At 37.7% G+C, this 17,083-nt stretch overlaps 1 protein-coding gene and 2 non-coding genes across 3 annotated transcripts in view; all 3 read left to right on the top strand.

Annotated features, from left to right (window-relative positions):
• The first annotated feature begins 813 nt into the window (after positions 1-813).
• Positions 814-17,083, top strand: part of LOC127661605 (splicing factor 3B subunit 3) — a 36,817-nt gene continuing 20,547 nt past the window's right edge. The window contains exons 1-16 of the mRNA XM_052152373.1: positions 814-938; positions 1,784-1,904; positions 2,094-2,249; positions 2,351-2,521; positions 2,699-2,871; positions 4,116-4,257; positions 4,691-4,803; positions 5,091-5,228; positions 6,136-6,239; positions 9,144-9,309; positions 10,156-10,251; positions 10,401-10,473; positions 14,227-14,378; positions 14,998-15,153; positions 15,235-15,390; positions 16,882-17,025. Coding sequence (XP_052008333.1) covers positions 1,835-1,904; positions 2,094-2,249; positions 2,351-2,521; positions 2,699-2,871; positions 4,116-4,257; positions 4,691-4,803; positions 5,091-5,228; positions 6,136-6,239; positions 9,144-9,309; positions 10,156-10,251; positions 10,401-10,473; positions 14,227-14,378; positions 14,998-15,153; positions 15,235-15,390; positions 16,882-17,025 — 2,010 coding nt within the window. The 5' untranslated portion in view covers positions 814-938; positions 1,784-1,834. The remainder of the gene's footprint in view (positions 939-1,783; positions 1,905-2,093; positions 2,250-2,350; positions 2,522-2,698; positions 2,872-4,115; positions 4,258-4,690; positions 4,804-5,090; positions 5,229-6,135; positions 6,240-9,143; positions 9,310-10,155; positions 10,252-10,400; positions 10,474-14,226; positions 14,379-14,997; positions 15,154-15,234; positions 15,391-16,881; positions 17,026-17,083) is intronic.
• On the top strand, positions 4,479-4,552 carry LOC127662023 (small nucleolar RNA SNORD111). The gene has a single exon (XR_007972844.1). It is a non-coding gene; the product is annotated as a small nucleolar RNA SNORD111 (small nucleolar RNA).
• Positions 5,743-5,820, top strand: LOC127662022 (small nucleolar RNA SNORD111). The gene has a single exon (XR_007972843.1). It is a non-coding gene; the product is annotated as a small nucleolar RNA SNORD111 (small nucleolar RNA).

Here is a 17,083-nt window from a genome sequence, read left to right on the forward strand (position 1 = left end):
AATAATTTTGCCATTTTCTTTTTTGTTACACTATTAAGACAAAGGTTGAAGAATACTAAAAAGGTGTGGACACATCTCCAAAATGAATGAGGTCCCGGGTCACTAAAGACCCGATGTATGCATTAAAGGGTTAAAGCTATTTTCCCTCAGCCAAACTGTACAGTTGATGAAACAGTGACTTTGCCATTTTCGAGAGTAAATTACAGTCAACCACACACACACACACACACACACACACACAGACACACACACACACACACACACACACACACACACACACACACACACACGTTGTGTTTCCATGTTTTATGGGGACTTTCCATACACATAATGGTTTTTATACTGTACAAACTTTATATTCTATCCCCTAAACCTAACCCTACCCCTAAACCTAACCCTCACAGAAAACTTTCTGCATTTTTACATTTTCAAAAAACATCATTTAGTATGATTTATAAGCTGTTTTCCTCATGGGGACCGACAAAATGTCCCCACAAGGTCAAAAATTTCGGGTTTTACTATCCTTATGGGGACATTTGGTCCCCACAAAGTGATAAATACACGCTCACACATACACACACACACACACACACACACACACACACACACACACACACACACACACACACACACACACACACATATATATAACAACAACGAGATATTGAATAAAATAACATTCCATAACAAAATCGCATATAGAAATAATATAAATATATGAAACATCTTCTCGATTTCTAACACGTTCTACCAAAATCTCTTTTTATGTTCCTACATTTTCTCTCAGGCATGTATTAGGCCAGTCCCTGATATGTGACACAGTACTGGGAGGCCCTCTGTCCGTTCAAGCGCCGTTTCTAAATAACAAGCGACCATGCTAATTAAATATATAGGTTTCTCATCCGATTGAAATCTACAGCATCCTAGTTGCTGTTTCGGTAAGTTATTTTCATACATTACCTGAATAACCTTGCCTATGTTATTGTACATAAATCTGCGTTCTAAAGTGCCAGTTATGATATTTTGACTACAAAGTTTGTTAAAACAACCGGCTATTGATGAATGGATAGCTGGATAACTCATGGAAGTTCAAGTCCCGGTAGCGTTAGATTTTGCGTTTTTTTTTTGTTTATGTGTAATATAATTACAATAAAGTACAGGTACGGGAAAAATTGCTTTGCAGATTGTTTCATTCATGGAGGTTGACGACGGCTATTGTTAAGAGAAACTCAGGAACTCTCTCACCGTACAGTTTGAATATAGTCAAATATACATACATACAATTAGGGGAACTGTTTCACGTGGTCTCTGGAAATTGACTGAGGAAAGCGAAATGACTACTTGAAAGGCAAAAACGTGCATTTTCTTAGGCACAACGGAAAAGTTAAGCTTTGAGCACTGCAGGAACTAGGTAAGCTTTACATTTATGGCCTAAGCAGATGCAGTCCTATCATTGTGACTCAAATTATTTACCATAACAATATCAGTATACAGAAACTAAGTAAATCTATAATTATACTGACTTTTCTATATTTATACTGATATTGTTATGGTAAATAATTTGAGTCACAATGATAGGACTGCATCTGCTTAGGCCATAAATGTAAAGCTTACCTAGTTCCTGCAGTGCTCGAAGCTTAACTTTTCCGTTGTGCCTAAGAAAATGCACGTTTTTGCCTTTCAAGTAGTCATTTTGCTTTCCTCAGTCAATTTCCAGTGACCATTTTTGTTTGTCTTCCCCTGTATTTACTTAGTAAGGACTGTTTTTGGTACATGGTTGCAGGTGCTGTTTTAGCTCTTTTGTCCCAAGCCTGAAGGTTCAGAGACTGCAGCCATGTTTCTGTACAACCTGACCCTGCAGCGGGCCACTGGCATCTCCTATGCCATCCATGGCAACTTTTCAGGTACATCACATGGGTCATTTAACTATTTAGTATAACATTTAGTCCTGAGGAAATCTTTAAAAACAATGTTTACCTGTATTTGTTGGGTTTCTGGAAATTCTAATTATAGTCTGAATTGTCACTGAAGTTCTCATCTAAGGTTGTTTTAATAGCTAGAATTAAGCTTGTAATTTTTTTCTCTTACTCTAGGAACAAAGCTGCAGGAGATAGTTGTTTCCCGTGGGAAAATTCTGGAGCTCCTGCGTCCTGATGCCAACACAGGGAAGGTCCACACACTGCTTACTATGGAGGTGTTTGGCGTCATCCGATCCCTAATGGCCTTCAGATTGACGGGTGGAACTAAAGGTGAGTTCATGTAAAACGTTACTGCGTTGGAAGTGGCTATGCTGAATATCTTCTGTTGCTGTGGATTCATGTTAATCTCTTCTCTCATCTTGACATTTTAGACTATGTTGTGGTAGGGAGTGACTCTGGTCGTATTGTAATCTTGGAGTACCATCCATCCAAAAACATGTTTGAGAAGATACACCAGGAGACATTTGGCAAGAGTGGCTGCAGACGCATTGTACCAGGACAGTTCCTTGCTGTAGACCCTAAGGGCAGAGCTCTTATGATAGGTAAAACTACTGTAGTTCTACTACTGTTTTAATTAGGTGGCACTTAATGAAAGAGTGCAGTGCAGTTCATGATGCATTAGGAAAGCAGTTCATCAAAATAAAATGCATAGAAAAATTAACTCAAAGCATAATTTTTTATATGCATTCTCTTCTCCCATTCTAACTGTATTATTTCAGGTGCCACAGAGAAGCAGAAGTTGGTATACATTCTGAACAGAGATGCGGCTGCCCGCCTCACCATCTCCTCTCCTCTGGAGGCACACAAGGCCAATACACTTGTGTACCACGTGGTTGGGGTGGATGTGGGCTTTGAGAACCCCATGTTTGCCTGCCTAGAGATGGACTATGAGGTCAGAGTCATTTGAGAGATTTTGAGAGATGTAATGGAGGGCACTAGATGCATAAACAAGCAGCAAGCTGAATATTAAAAAAAGATGCATTACTAATTGAGGTCTATTTAAATGTATCCTATACCTTGCCACATGGTAAATGGTCTGCACTTATATTGCGCCTTTTTAACCTTAGTGGTATTCAAAGTGTGTCTCATTCACACACAAATTATGGTAGAGCTGCCATGCAAGGCGCTAGCCTGCCATTGGGAGCAACTTGGGGTTCAGTGTCTTGACCAAGAACACTTCGGCATGTGGAGTTGTGTGGGCGGGAATTGAACCACCAATCCTGCGATTTAGTGGACAACCCGCTCAACCACCTGAGCCACAGCCGCCCATTCACCAATTAATAAATAATCACCATTAAGGCCCTGATATATTTTTGGAGAAGTTTTTCGTTCAGGGATAAAAATAATATTTGGACACCCACCACACCACTGTGGGAGGTGTTTAGAAGTACATTTAGATACAAGGACGCTAACTAAAACCTTAACTAATGTGACATTAAAATGTGTAATCCATGGCTTTATGCCTCATTCTATATAATTCACATGAGGTCAGTAAATAAGCTGTTTTGACCACTATGTTGATTTAAAATAATATCTATGCACTAGAGAAAAAAAAAATATTTGTCTTGTTTAGATTCTGAATTCATGAAGCTAATGCACTAAAACAGCCATAATATGCACAATTACACTCTGTTATTGTAATTTATGATGACACTGGTACAACTGCAAAGATGGGTGTATAAATGAGTATTAATGTGCAGAATACAAACAAAAGAATGATGATAGGCATATCTTTGGGCAGCTGTGTGAATGGCTTGCACTGCAGATGGCACATTGAGTAGGTGTTTTTCTTTTTGTAGACTAATTAAACAAAACAGAAAAAATCACAGTACGTGGTCTTGCATGCCTGTGTTCATGTTGAATACTGACTGAAAAATGTATACATAGTAGTAGGTGGGGGTTTCAGGTCACACCTACTGATGATGTGGCCAATAGGAGTAAGAATGTGTTTAGCAGATGGTTTTTACTAAATGTTCACCCAGGTGAGCTGTTATGAACCAACAAAATGAATGCAAACTCACCCTTCTTTTTGGCCAAATGATGTCATACCCATTAGTTCTTTGATTTCATATGAAGTGTATCTGGGCTTTTAATTGGTGACATGTCTTTAACCCATGGTGTTCAAATGTTTCACAGGAGGCAGATAATGATCCCACAGGTGAGGCTGCCGCAAACACACAACAGACTCTGACCTTCTATGAGCTGGACTTGGGCCTCAACCATGTGGTGCGCAAGTACAGCGAGGCATTGGAGGAACATGGCAACTTCCTCATCACAGGTGAGTGTGACCTGTCAAAGTGTTAGGATTTGCTTGCTAGATAAGGATTCACAAGATTGTGTTTTACAACAACTAAAGCAGAAATCATCTGCTATCTAATACAAGTTTCATCATAATTGCTGCCAAGATAAGGATTGATGAAGTGTGACTCAATTGCTTTTCCCTGTGTATGAATCTAGATTACCGGTAAGGTTTTCTGTTGAGTTGGAACAATGTTCTCTGAGGCAGAAATGATGAATCTTCATGTCTCTTCTCTGACTGTTTGGTGAAGAGTGTTGTGATATCTGATCTTCTTGCTCTCAGTAAAAGTGTTGTGATATCTTATGATCTTGCACTCAGTAAAAAAAAAACAGTTTTGCTTTCAGAGGAGACTAATTTAGCAGTATCTTTTAGGTTTCTATGTTAATCTGATCCTTGTTCCTCTGTGTCATAGTTCCTGGAGGTTCTGATGGACCCAGCGGTGTGCTTATTTGCTCTGAGAACTATATCACCTACAAAAACTTTGGGGACCAGCCAGACATTCGTTGCCCAATCCCACGTAGGAGGGTGAGTTTGCTTGGTCTGGATTTTAGTTTGAGCACAATACACTAAACATCCACCTGTTTATTTGTAAACGGCATTGAGTTTTGAAATGATGAGCTTTCATGTCTCTTCTCTGACTTTATTTTTGGAGACACACAAAAGACCTCTGATCTTAATATTTTTTTGTGTTGGTTATGTCTACTCTAATAGACTTCTAGTTTTCAGTTATTGTGCTTCCAGAATGAATTAAATACAGATGTGATGACTCTGCCTTTCTCGTTTTTTCTGTGATACTTTTTTGCATGTAACAGAATGACCTCGATGATCCGGAGCGAGGCATGATCTTTGTCTGCTCTGCCACCCACAAGACCAAGTCCATGTTTTTCTTTCTGGCCCAGACAGAGCAAGGAGACATCTTTAAAGTTACCCTGGAGACTGATGAAGAGATGGTGAGAGCACACAACTAGAGACTTGCTCAGGTCGTCTGTCTCATTAATTAGTTTAGGGACATATAGAGGTTTTGAGTAGATTTATTTTCATTGCTTTACTTGATGCAGGGTTGGGCGATTTAATAAGATTACAGCTCAATATTATGTAACTTTTTGAATGTATTCAATTTCTCAATTTACATTTTGCTATGAAATGGCTTAAAAGGGGATTTGTCTTTCAATCAGAGGACCATCATTTCAGACAAACATCCGTATTAGCAATTAGATACTAAATGTTTAATGCTATTTGTTAAAGTAAGCTAAAGTAAACATCTAGTTATAAATAGTTAAGGCATGTTTTCTAATATGCACTAATATGACAATACATGGTAATAAGCAGCAACATTTTATTTCAAATATATATATATATATATATATATATATATATATAGCTAAATATTTTAATAGTTGTAAATCTAAGTTTATTTATGTGGATTACCAGCAAGGTTTTCTGTTGGTTGAAGCACTGTTCTCTGAGGCAGAAATGATGAATCTTCATGTCTCTTCTCTGACTGTTTGGTGAAGAGAGAGTTGTGATATCTGATCTTGCCATGTAGAGATAGGTGCGCACATTTAAGTGATGCAAATAAATCATTGAATAAGAGTTTGAATTGATTTATTGAAACTGGAATGAATCAATTTTAACAACTCTAAAGCCTATGTTTGCATTCTGATGTTCAGAGACACTATTAAAATGTTCTGATGCCAGAACACATAGAGGGATTCGCACAATCATTGCAAATATTTTGTGAATATTCAATATATCGTAGAGATATATCTTTGTAAATACAGGCCCTGCAGAACATTAGAATGTGAAAATCTGGAATGTTATTGTCTAGATTTAATTTTGTTTGTTCACATTTTTTAGGTAACTGAGATCAGGATGAAGTATTTTGATACCATCCCAGTGGCTACAGCCATGTGTGTTTTGAAGACTGGCTTCCTATTTGTTGCCTCAGAATTTGGAAACCAGTAAGTTGTATTTCAATTAGAGGTCGACTGATATATTGGTTATGCCGATTAATCAGCACCAATAACGATTTCTGAAACAATCTGTTATCGGCAGAATTCCACACAGATAATTTTCCCCCGAAAAGGGAAGGGCGCGGCGGTGTCATTATACAGTATGAGAGCAACCTCTAGAGGTGAAATAAGAAAAATTACTGCCTCGTGGTGGTTGTTTTGACACGTGAGACTGCACGTCTAATGCAGCGGAGCTGAACAATGTTGATTTAAAACACCTACAATAGGTATGTATACAGTATGTGTTGTCATATCATTATAGAATAATTTCTTGAATAGATGCTGCATTAGTAGAGAACAGCATTATGTTTGCTGACCAGGCTGAGAAGATGCTAAAATTAAAGCTAACCTGGTTAGAACAATGTGACAAAACACGCAAATCCATCCAAATTTTAAAATAAAATGTATTACCATCTATTTGCATTGGTTTATATCCAGTCATGTTCATGCTTTAGCCAGCTAAGTTGTATATTTAAAGGTAATGAGCGGTTTGTGAAAAATATGTTCATGCAGTCAAGAAAAACATATAAACACGCATCTGATTTTAATTCATTTTTATCCTCACATTAATGCATATTTTTGTAATTTTTATTAGATAATCATCAAGTCATCGGTGTGTATCGAGTTTCTTGGATAATTTGAACGAGCGTAACCGTGCAAAATACATCAAAAATATCACTGAATCTTATAGAAGCAATAGATCTGTGAATCACAAAAGGCTGTGAATAAGTAAATATATAGAATGCGCAGCACCAGTGAATGGTGCTGCTCTGTTAAAACGCACACTCGCGGCTATTTTTAGCCTTCACGCGTTGCGCAATATTTGAGTGCTACTCACGAGCAACATCACTGATGTAGATGCTCAATAGTTCGGTTCACTTTTGCATTTAGAATTACACTGGAGGTGCATTTTACCAGAATTTGAATAAGTGAATTAAACTACTGTGTACTTGACAACAAACAGACGCATACAGGACTTCCTGGAGAGTTTAGAATGTCAAAATAAAAGTGTGAGGTTTTAAAAATGCACGATTAAAATACAGTATCTCACAAAAGTGAGCACACCCCTCACATTTTTGTAAATATTTGATTATATCTTTTCATGTGACAACACTGAAGAAATGACACTTTGCTACCATGTAAAGTAGTGAGTGTACAGCTAGTATAACAGTGTAAATTTGCTGTCCCCTCAAAATAACTCAACACACAGCCATTAATGTCTGAACTGCTGGCAACAAAAGTGAGTACATCCCTAAGTGAATATGTCCAAATTGGGTCCAAAGTGTCAATATTTTGTGTGGCCATCATTATTTACCAGCACTGGTTTAACCCTCTCGGGCATGGAGTTCACCAGAGCTTCACAGGTTGCCACTGGAGTCCTCTTCCACTCCTCCATGACGACATCACTCCATAGAGACCTTGTGCTCCTCCACCTTCCGTTTGTGGATGCCCCACAGATGCTCAATAGGGTTTAGGTGTGGAGACATGCTTGGCCAGTCCATCACCTTCACCCTCAGCTTCTTTAGCAAGGCAGTGGTCGTGGAGGTGTGTTTGGGGTCGTTATCATGCTGGAATACTGCTCTCTGACCCAGTCTCCGAAGGGAGGGTATCATGCTCTGCTTCAGTATGTCATAGTACATGTTGTCATTCCTGGTTCCCTCAATGAACTGTAGCTCCCCAGTGCCGGCAGCACTCATGCAGCCCCAGACCATGACACTCCCACCACCATGCTTGACTGTAGGCAAGACAAACTTGTCTTTGTACTCCTCACCTGGTTTCCGCCACACACACTTGACACCATCTGAACCAAATAAGTTTATCTTGGTCTCATCAGACCACAGGACATGTCTCCAGTAATCAATGTCCTTAGTCTGCTTGTCTTCAGCAAACTGTTTGTGGGCTTTAAGTCAATAATATTAATAACAATTTATTATTGTCATCATTAGTATTTGTTTACAATTTATAACAGTAAGTTGAATGGGTTCCAAAACTAAATGAAAAGTGGACTAATATCTTATAACTAAAATGAAAAAAAAAGAGATCTGAATCCTTTTAAAGTCCAGATGTAAGTTGAAACATTTTTTAAAGAAAAATAAAGCATTGGTTTCTTTTCTACTGATGAATTATACTGGAATTACTGTTAATTTTGCTGCTACATTATCCAGTATACTAGTTAATAATAAAGTGTTTCTTATAAAGCTATACATTTATATTGAAATAATGTGTAGTTAGAAGTTTGTGTTTCTTTACCTATTAAAGAGCACTCCCAATTAGTTCAACACAATAATTTAAAGATATTGTAACATGATTATGCAAAAAACAACACCGGTATCGGATCGGGATTGGCCGATACTGAGATTTTCGGGATCGGATCGGAAGAGAAAAAGTGATGTCAGTGCATCCCTAATTTCAATGTTGTTTTTTCATTCAGTATCAATTTAAAAAAATGTCAGCTGATTAATCTGTTATCGGCTTGTCTTCCCAACTTCGTCAAATTGGCAATATCATATATCAGGTGACCTCATTTCTATTTGCATACATTGTTACAAATCTGATGTTTTAAATGGTCTTTGTTTTTTGGGTACCTAAGTAAATCAACACTTCAGATATGGTGGCATTTTCTTAGTTATTGCAACAAGTTGCTCATAGAAGCTGACACCATTTGAAGAGAAATGTGGGAGCAGTAGTTTCAATATCTCGAAACTTACATTGTGTGAAAGTTACCAGCCTTCTCCTTTGCTCTGCTTAACCTACTTCATTAATCTGCCTGCTGGGATGCAATTTGAACACAGTGTTAAACAATAATTTGGAAGTGTGAATGCAAAACAAAACTCATGTTTTGGTATTTTTTAGTTACCTGTATCAGATTGCCCATTTGGGTGATGATGATGAAGAACCAGAGTTTTCCTCTGCCATGCCTCTGGAGGAGGGAGACACATTCTTCTTCCAACCACGTCCCCTAAAGAACCTGGTACTGGTGGATGAGCAAGAAAATCTGTCCCCCATCATGTCCTGCCAGGTATGTGAACTGAAAGTGAATGCATTTGAAAACAAACTGATGCTTGAATGGCTGCAGGCCTGTGTCTAATTTACTGATGGAAATTATCACAATTTGTCATGGAAACTGGTGTTTAGGAATAAATAGCAGCTTAGATGGTGTGTAATTGGGAAATGCTTGTTTGTTTTATTAGACAAGATATAAATAAATTGTATAAGGATAAATCATACAACATTTCAAAACTGCCAAGGATAATATACACAAAATGTAATTCCATAGTGGTAATAACTTAAGCTGAATCCTTAATAAACTTTGCTGGAATATTATCAAAACCTGTCTCTTAACTACTTTTGAGTTCTCTTAGTTTCTTATAAATATTACTCTCATTTACTTTAGTAAATGAAGAACCACCCGGAATAACACCACATTGTGCTTAATACTACTTAACTAATTCATCATTAATCCTTCTGATCATACATCAATCTTCCATCTGCATTGAGACTTATTCTAGAACCTTTAACCTTGGTCTTATTCCTATACCCTAAATCACTCAAAACTCTCCATAGCTTGAGTATCCCATTTCATTTCACTAATCTTGTCCTTAAAGTTTCCTTGGCCTGTTTTATCTTGTCTCTTGCCTCACTACTTTTAGATTTAAATTGCCCAATTATAATAATTTCTTTCCCTTTTAAATACCTTAAAATATCATTGTTCCCTAATTACCCCTTAAAATACTATCTGTCATCTAAGGTTCAGTCCTTTTTGTTTTCTAACTCATTATGTTCAATCAGAAATCTCATCCATCCCTTAAGTATCTTAAATTTAGCATAAAATTATAACCTAATTTGAAATTTGCTTTTTCTACAGATTGCCGATTTGGCTAATGAAGACACCCCACAGCTTTATGCATCATGTGGCAGAGGACCCAAATCTACACTGAGAGTTCTGAGACATGGACTAGAGGTTTGTGTTAAGAAAAACGTTTCCATGACAACTCTCACAGCGTGAAACTTTGACACCTGTCCTGTGCGGTTTGTGTGGTTTTACACTTCAGCTTCTAGGAATTTCCAGAGGTTATTTCTATAGAACTGTGATGTGCATGTTTTTTTCAGGTGTCAGAAATGGCCGTTTCTGAGCTACCCGGTAACCCCAATGCTGTGTGGACTGTTAGGAGACATGTGGAAGGTGAAAGTCATCCATTCACATATGTTTTGTGTGTGTGTGTGTGTGTGTGTGTGTGTGTGTGTGTGTGTGTGTGTGTGTGTGTATGTGATACAATGCATGTTTACTGCTGTCCAAAATAAGATTGTGGAAATTGATATCAGTGCAAATCTTTTGCTGAACATCTCGCTATCTCACATCCTCATCAACAGGAAGGAAATGTAGGGAGGTGTATTTGTAGCCTTTTAAGGCTCTGGCTAACAACAGCAATGTAGATGTATCATAAGTGTGTAAGATATGATTTATTTTATATTTCGCCACAAGTAAACTTTTATCACTCATAACAATGTAGTTGTTGCTGCTGAAAATTCAACCTCAAATTTTGTATACATTTAAATATAGAAATGTCTATTTACAATAAGGAATTAAATTTAATACTTCACAAATTGAAGGAATTTCAACTATTTCTTTTGGAACCTAATGGATCCAAACCAATAGATTATTCATGACATAAGCCTTGCCTCAGGTCAGATTCAGATGCTTCAAATTATGTCACATTTAGTTAAAAACTCTAAGCAGCTATGCATTAAAAATAAAATTGAATAAGCCACATTTAAAGAGATGCTATACATGCACACCTGTGATGTGCGATTGCACATCTATAGAATTTATAATTAATCATTTACACCTATAGGTGTAAATTATTGTTACAGTAATTTAATAGCTCACATGGACAAGTAAATCTTAGACTCGATGCTTAAAGTTTGAATGTTGTTACATGTTCCCTCTTGATAAATGTTTTGGAAGCAAATTCTGTTATGCAGCTTTTTGCAAGTTGCACTCTCAGGAACTGTCACTCGTTGCCAGATATTTCTCAGAAATCATGTGATTTGCTATTAAATTTTGGCCTGTGCTGTTGTCTGCGTACTAGAGTGTTTGAGGGAATCAGTTTTGTTTTGACTTGGCAGTCTTGTGAGAGTTGAGCAAATAGTGAAATACTGTTTCATTCTCGATAGGGGCTTGTTCACTGCTACTGCAGGTGGATGTTTTATAATGCTACTTAAAACCCTTTTAGCTCTTCAGAAAATAAATACAGCCTTTTGAAGTAAATGTACACATGCCAGTGTACATTTACTTCAAAAGGCTGTATTTATTTTCTGAAGAAAATGTACACATGCCAGTGTGCATTGTTGAACCAATGATTAAACTTGGATATTTGTCGTCTTACAGTGGCCATGTTTACATGCAACCAAATAATCTGTTTATAATCTGACTGATAGCTCAAACGGATTGAAAAGCCTTCATGTAAACAAAAATGATCCGATTGAGATGATCCGAATTAAATGTCCACTTGAATGGGGTGGTGGAGAGTACTAAAAAATACTAGCCATGTAAACGTTTGAATCCGACTACTTTATCAATTATATTCAAATTACCTTGCGCTCATGCACAGAGATGTGGTGCATATGTATGTTTATACATGATGCTCTTCGCGGCAACCTACAAAGCCATGACAAAACGCATAATTAAGGGTATACAGGCTCGCATTTAATATGCTGCAGGGCACATATGTTCTTTCATGACATCACATAAAGCAATGAAAGCATTAAACCCCCAATTATATTTTCTCCCCAATTTGGAATGCCCAGTTCCCAGTGTGCTCTAAGTCCTCGTGGTGGCATAGTGACTCCCCTCAATCCGGGTGGCGGAGGACGAACATCAGTTGTCTCTGCGTCTGAGACTGTCAGCCCACGCATTTATCATGTGGCTTGAGCACGTTACCGCAGAGACGTTGCGCGTGTGGAGGCTTCATGCCTTTCTCCGCGGCATCCACACACACAACTTGCCACACGAACCCCATGTGATTCTACCCTTCCTATCAACTTGGTCATTTTGGTTGCTCAGGATGGAGTCACTCTGCATGCTCTGGATTCAAACTTGCGACTCCGGGGATGATAGTCAGCATCTTTAATCGCTGAGCTACCCAGGCTCCGAAACCATAATTTTTCAAGCATTTCTTCTTTGCCATAGTGACAGTCGATCATACGTTACTGATTAGGAAATTAAATGTTAGAAAGAAACGTTTAACAAGAGATGATGCGTAGTGAACACAGTAAATAGCCTAAACATACTCCTCAAAACTTGTTAAATTACACCGATCATCATCAACAGCCTAATATTGTGTAGGTCCCCCTCGTGGCGCCAACCCAGCACCATTCTGAGATGCTATTTTTCTCACCACGATTGTACAGAGCGGCAACAATCATTTTATGTGATTTATCTAAGCAGCCAATCGTGTGGCAGCAGTGTAGTGTGTAAAATCATGCAGATACATGTCAGGAGCTTCAGTTAATGTTCACATCAACCATCAGAATGGGGATAAATGTGATATCAGTGATTTAGACATTGGCATGATTGGTCAAGTCAAGTGAGCTTTATTGTCATTCTGCTATATGACAATGGAACGAAATGTCGGGCCTCACAGGTGATGATGATCGTGGTGATGCTACATATATAAACATATTACACACAGACCTATCTAACTTCTAACTATACATTTAGTATAACATATACTTTTGGTTTACAGACAATTAACACACGTAGTGCAACAGTACACAAAAACAGTGCAAAGATGGTTGGTGCCAGATGGGCTAGTTTGAGTATTTCTGTAGCTGCTGATCTCCTGGGATTTTCATAGTCTCAAGAATTTACTCTGAATGGTACAAAAAACATCCAGTGGCAGTTCTGTGGATGGAAATGCCTTGATGAGAGAGTTCAACAAAGAAGACTGGTTCAAACTAACAAAGTCTATGGTAACTGAGATGACTTCTCTGTACAATTGTGGTGAGAATAATAGCATGTCAGAATGCTATTCTGAGATGCGGGTTGGTGCTGTTTTGGCGGCACTATGGGGACCTACACAATGTTAGGCAGGTGATTTTAATGTTGTGGCTGATCTGTGTACACACGTTTATGGCTTTGAATAAAAACAAAATATATTAGTAGATTATTATTAGTGATATATAGGTTTTAGACGTAGGCTATTTATATTGTACAAGAGAAACTCTTCTGACAGCTATTTAACACGGAAAGCAACACTTCTCTTGCCGTTTTAAATAGCCTACCTTTTTTTTTTTTTTTTTGAATGATGAAATGTTCCATTCTGCCGTCATTATTGCTTAGTGATTATTGCGTAGCGTCCCATCTGCAGATGTTGCTTAATGTCCCTAATATTTTGTTTCCATTTCACATCTGTAAACTCCTTTTAGGACAACTCTCACCCACCTGTCTTTATACTTGCATACAGAGATTCCTGTGGTTAGATTGGAGGAATGGGCATGAGGCAAATACATGGTAAAGGCAGACAGGGTATTAGAAGCTGCTTCTAATACTTTGTTTGCCAAGTAGAGTGAGTAACATAAAAAAGCTTGTCTGGCATGTTGTTTTTTTTTTTTTTTTTAATAAAATCTCAAAGCAAAAAACGCCACTCACACTTTCTCCGCTTCAGAGCGCAACAATTGACGCTTTTTCGCATGCGCATAAGTTTTGTTCAGAATACATGTAAACAAATATTTGTATCTGATTGCAAAGTTTAGGGGACAATGATGTAAAACGGTACATTTGGAATCTGCAATTGGATTGAATTTATTTGGATTGATGAAAATTAGTGTATGTAAACATCCATTGTTGGTTTGTTTTTCTGGTTATATATTAGCCCACATGTGACAACTTTGCAACCAAAAAATTGCTAGAGCATTGTGGGTTTCCTGTTCACAGATGAGTTTGACGCTTACATCATTGTGTCCTTCGTTAATGCCACCCTGGTGCTGTCTATCGGAGAGACTGTGGAAGAAGTAACGGACTCTGGTTTCCTGGGCACAACACCCACCCTGTCCTGCTCGTTGCTAGGGGAAGATGCACTTGTGCAAGTGAGTGACATCTCCCTGACCTACATCAAGTTCCCAAACACATACAATATGCCATTCAACCCCATTTTAAGGCTTGTTGTAAATCAGACTCCTTTGGGTCATCGTCGTCATTTTATGACCTATGACCATATTTACAAACACCATTTTCTGTATTGTGGTTAAGCCCTTTTTCTGTAAAGTCAATTAGACTTCCGTGCCCACAGCTATTGAAATATTCCAGAACACATGTAATCAGCATACTACACATATGTTTAACATAATTCATCACATCAGCTAGAATTATCTTTGTTTAGACATGAACAGATATAAATGAATGTTCAGTTACAGTGGAAATTCCAATTAATTTGTTAAAATTACCCAAATTCTGTTTAATAAAGTCGGATGCCATCATTCCATTTAAAATTTCTAGAAACCTGAATGTTTCTTTAAATTGATTATGGAAATCAGTTTAATGCATTTACATGACACTTGCATAACCAAAATATGACCATTCTGATTGATATTGGAATATTCTTGTGCTTGCCCATCTCCATGTGTCGGAAAAACCTTGCCAAATGTTCGGAAAAAGCTTTTATTTTCTCTCATGGTTTCCACTGTTTTGTTGCATTTGCTGCAACAGGTCTACCCTGATGGGATCCGTCACATCCGTGCAGATAAGCGAGTCAATGAATGGAAGACTCCTGGGAAGAAGACAATCGTCCGCTGTGCTGTCAATCAGAGACAGGTGGTCATTGCTTTGACTGGAGGAGAGCTTGTCTATTTTGAGATGGACCCGGTATGTATGTCTTAATTATTACAGTTTCATATTTTGTTTGTGTCCCACCTGTTAAGATTCTCTCCCCCTCTTTTCCCATAGTCTGGGCAGCTCAATGAATATACCGAGCGGAAAGAGATGTCTGCAGATGTTGTGTGCATGAGTTTGGCAAACGTGCCCCCTGGTGAGCAGCGCTCCCGTTTCCTGGCTGTTGGGTTGGTGGACAATACCGTCCGCATCATCTCCCTAGATCCATCCGTAAGATACTAACTGACCTGTATTAATTTGTCAATCTTCTGATTTGGGCATCCTCACCAATAGGTCTGAAATTATTAGTCGACAACGTCGACCAAAATCTCCGTTGTTGAATAGTCGTTTGATCTCATTTAACATAACATAAGATCATATAAAATGCTGATGATGGCGCACAAGCAGCAATGCAGCTCTTGCCAGACTAGGGAGAGGAAGAAAACACAGCTCATTGTCCAGATGCACTATACAACATCTAACAGCTTCATCTGTAGCTGTTTGAAAAGGGTAAAGTATGAGGGAATTATATAAAAATATCAAAGTAAATGCAGAAGCATTTTTGTTGTGAAAGTGAAACTGGAGCTGCCACTCCGCTTAAGCAAACTTGAGTCGAGCGTCTTTTAAAGGAAACACCCGGTTTTGCATCTAATGCAGTTATATTTAATGTGCATTAGCTTTATTAAAATTCAATAATAAGCAGGTAATTTTAATAACTACAAACAACAAAACTGGCATTTCGTTGTGCGGTCAGCGCCTTGTTGAGTTGCAACAAGTGTCCTGATCTAAGGGGGAGAGACTGAAACTACACCCTGCTGATGCACACAATGTCGCGGGATGCTTGTGCCTGCTTGCTTGCAGCTAGATTATAAAGTGATAGCTCACGAATTATTAAATCCTAATATATATGTCACTGTCCATTTCTTATCTGGAAGAAAATTGGCAATATGCAACTTTATTAATGATTTTTTATTTTTTTTGTGAGTTAAAAATGGATTGAAGAGAACCGAAAGGTGAGAGATGTAGTCTTCGCCCCATTATACACTGCAACAAAATATGTTTTTGATTTGTTTTGGCTTGTTTTCCAATGTAAATATCTAAAACTCATTTAAAACAATGTACATTTACGTAAGAATTTTTATTTATCTGAGAATGTTGAATATAATATTAAAAATGCCAATATTTTCAAATATCTGAAAATCTTTAAACAAAATTCACCTGAGAAGCGATATTTAGACATGCTTTTTGAAAAATAGATCTTTAATATAAGTATTTTTTTTTACTGCACTCGCAGAAGAATAACCGAGAAAATGCACTTCTATACAAATTATACTTATTTTAAGATACATTTTCTTAATGCTAGTCTAAATATCCTATGTTGCACTTCAAGTAAATGTATTTTAAATTAAAACTAGGATAAAGACAAAAACGCTTGATAGTAGGATTTTTTTTGTTGTAGAATTTGTTTTGTAGAGTATTGTTCTTTTAATTCAGATTTTGTCTTTATTTTTAGCATGCACATTTAATATAAAAAGTCAGGGCACAAGCTGAATTGTCAGTAAAATATGAATGATTAATCATTGCAATAATCGTTCTAATAATCATGAGATTAGTCGATTATCAAAATAATTGTTAGTTGCAGCCCTACCCACCAAAAACTTGTGGTAACAGTCCTTTTGATGTGGGTTTGTGTATGAAGGGTGTACTTTTTTTGTTGCACAGGATTGTCTGCAGCCTTTAAGTATGCAGGCTCTTCCAGCTCAGCCAGAGTCTCTTTGTATCGTAGAGATGGGTGGAGTGGAAAAGCAGGATGAACTTGGAGAAAAGGGCACCATTGGCTTCCTTTACCTCAACATTGGGTTGCAGGTAAAAAAACTCACTTGTTTATTCTTAACTTGTGCTCAGGTCCATTCACAGCTAGGGG

Source organism: Xyrauchen texanus, chromosome 21 (genome assembly GCF_025860055.1).
Source record: "Xyrauchen texanus isolate HMW12.3.18 chromosome 21, RBS_HiC_50CHRs, whole genome shotgun sequence".
Lineage (NCBI taxonomy): Eukaryota > Metazoa > Chordata > Actinopteri > Cypriniformes > Catostomidae > Xyrauchen > Xyrauchen texanus.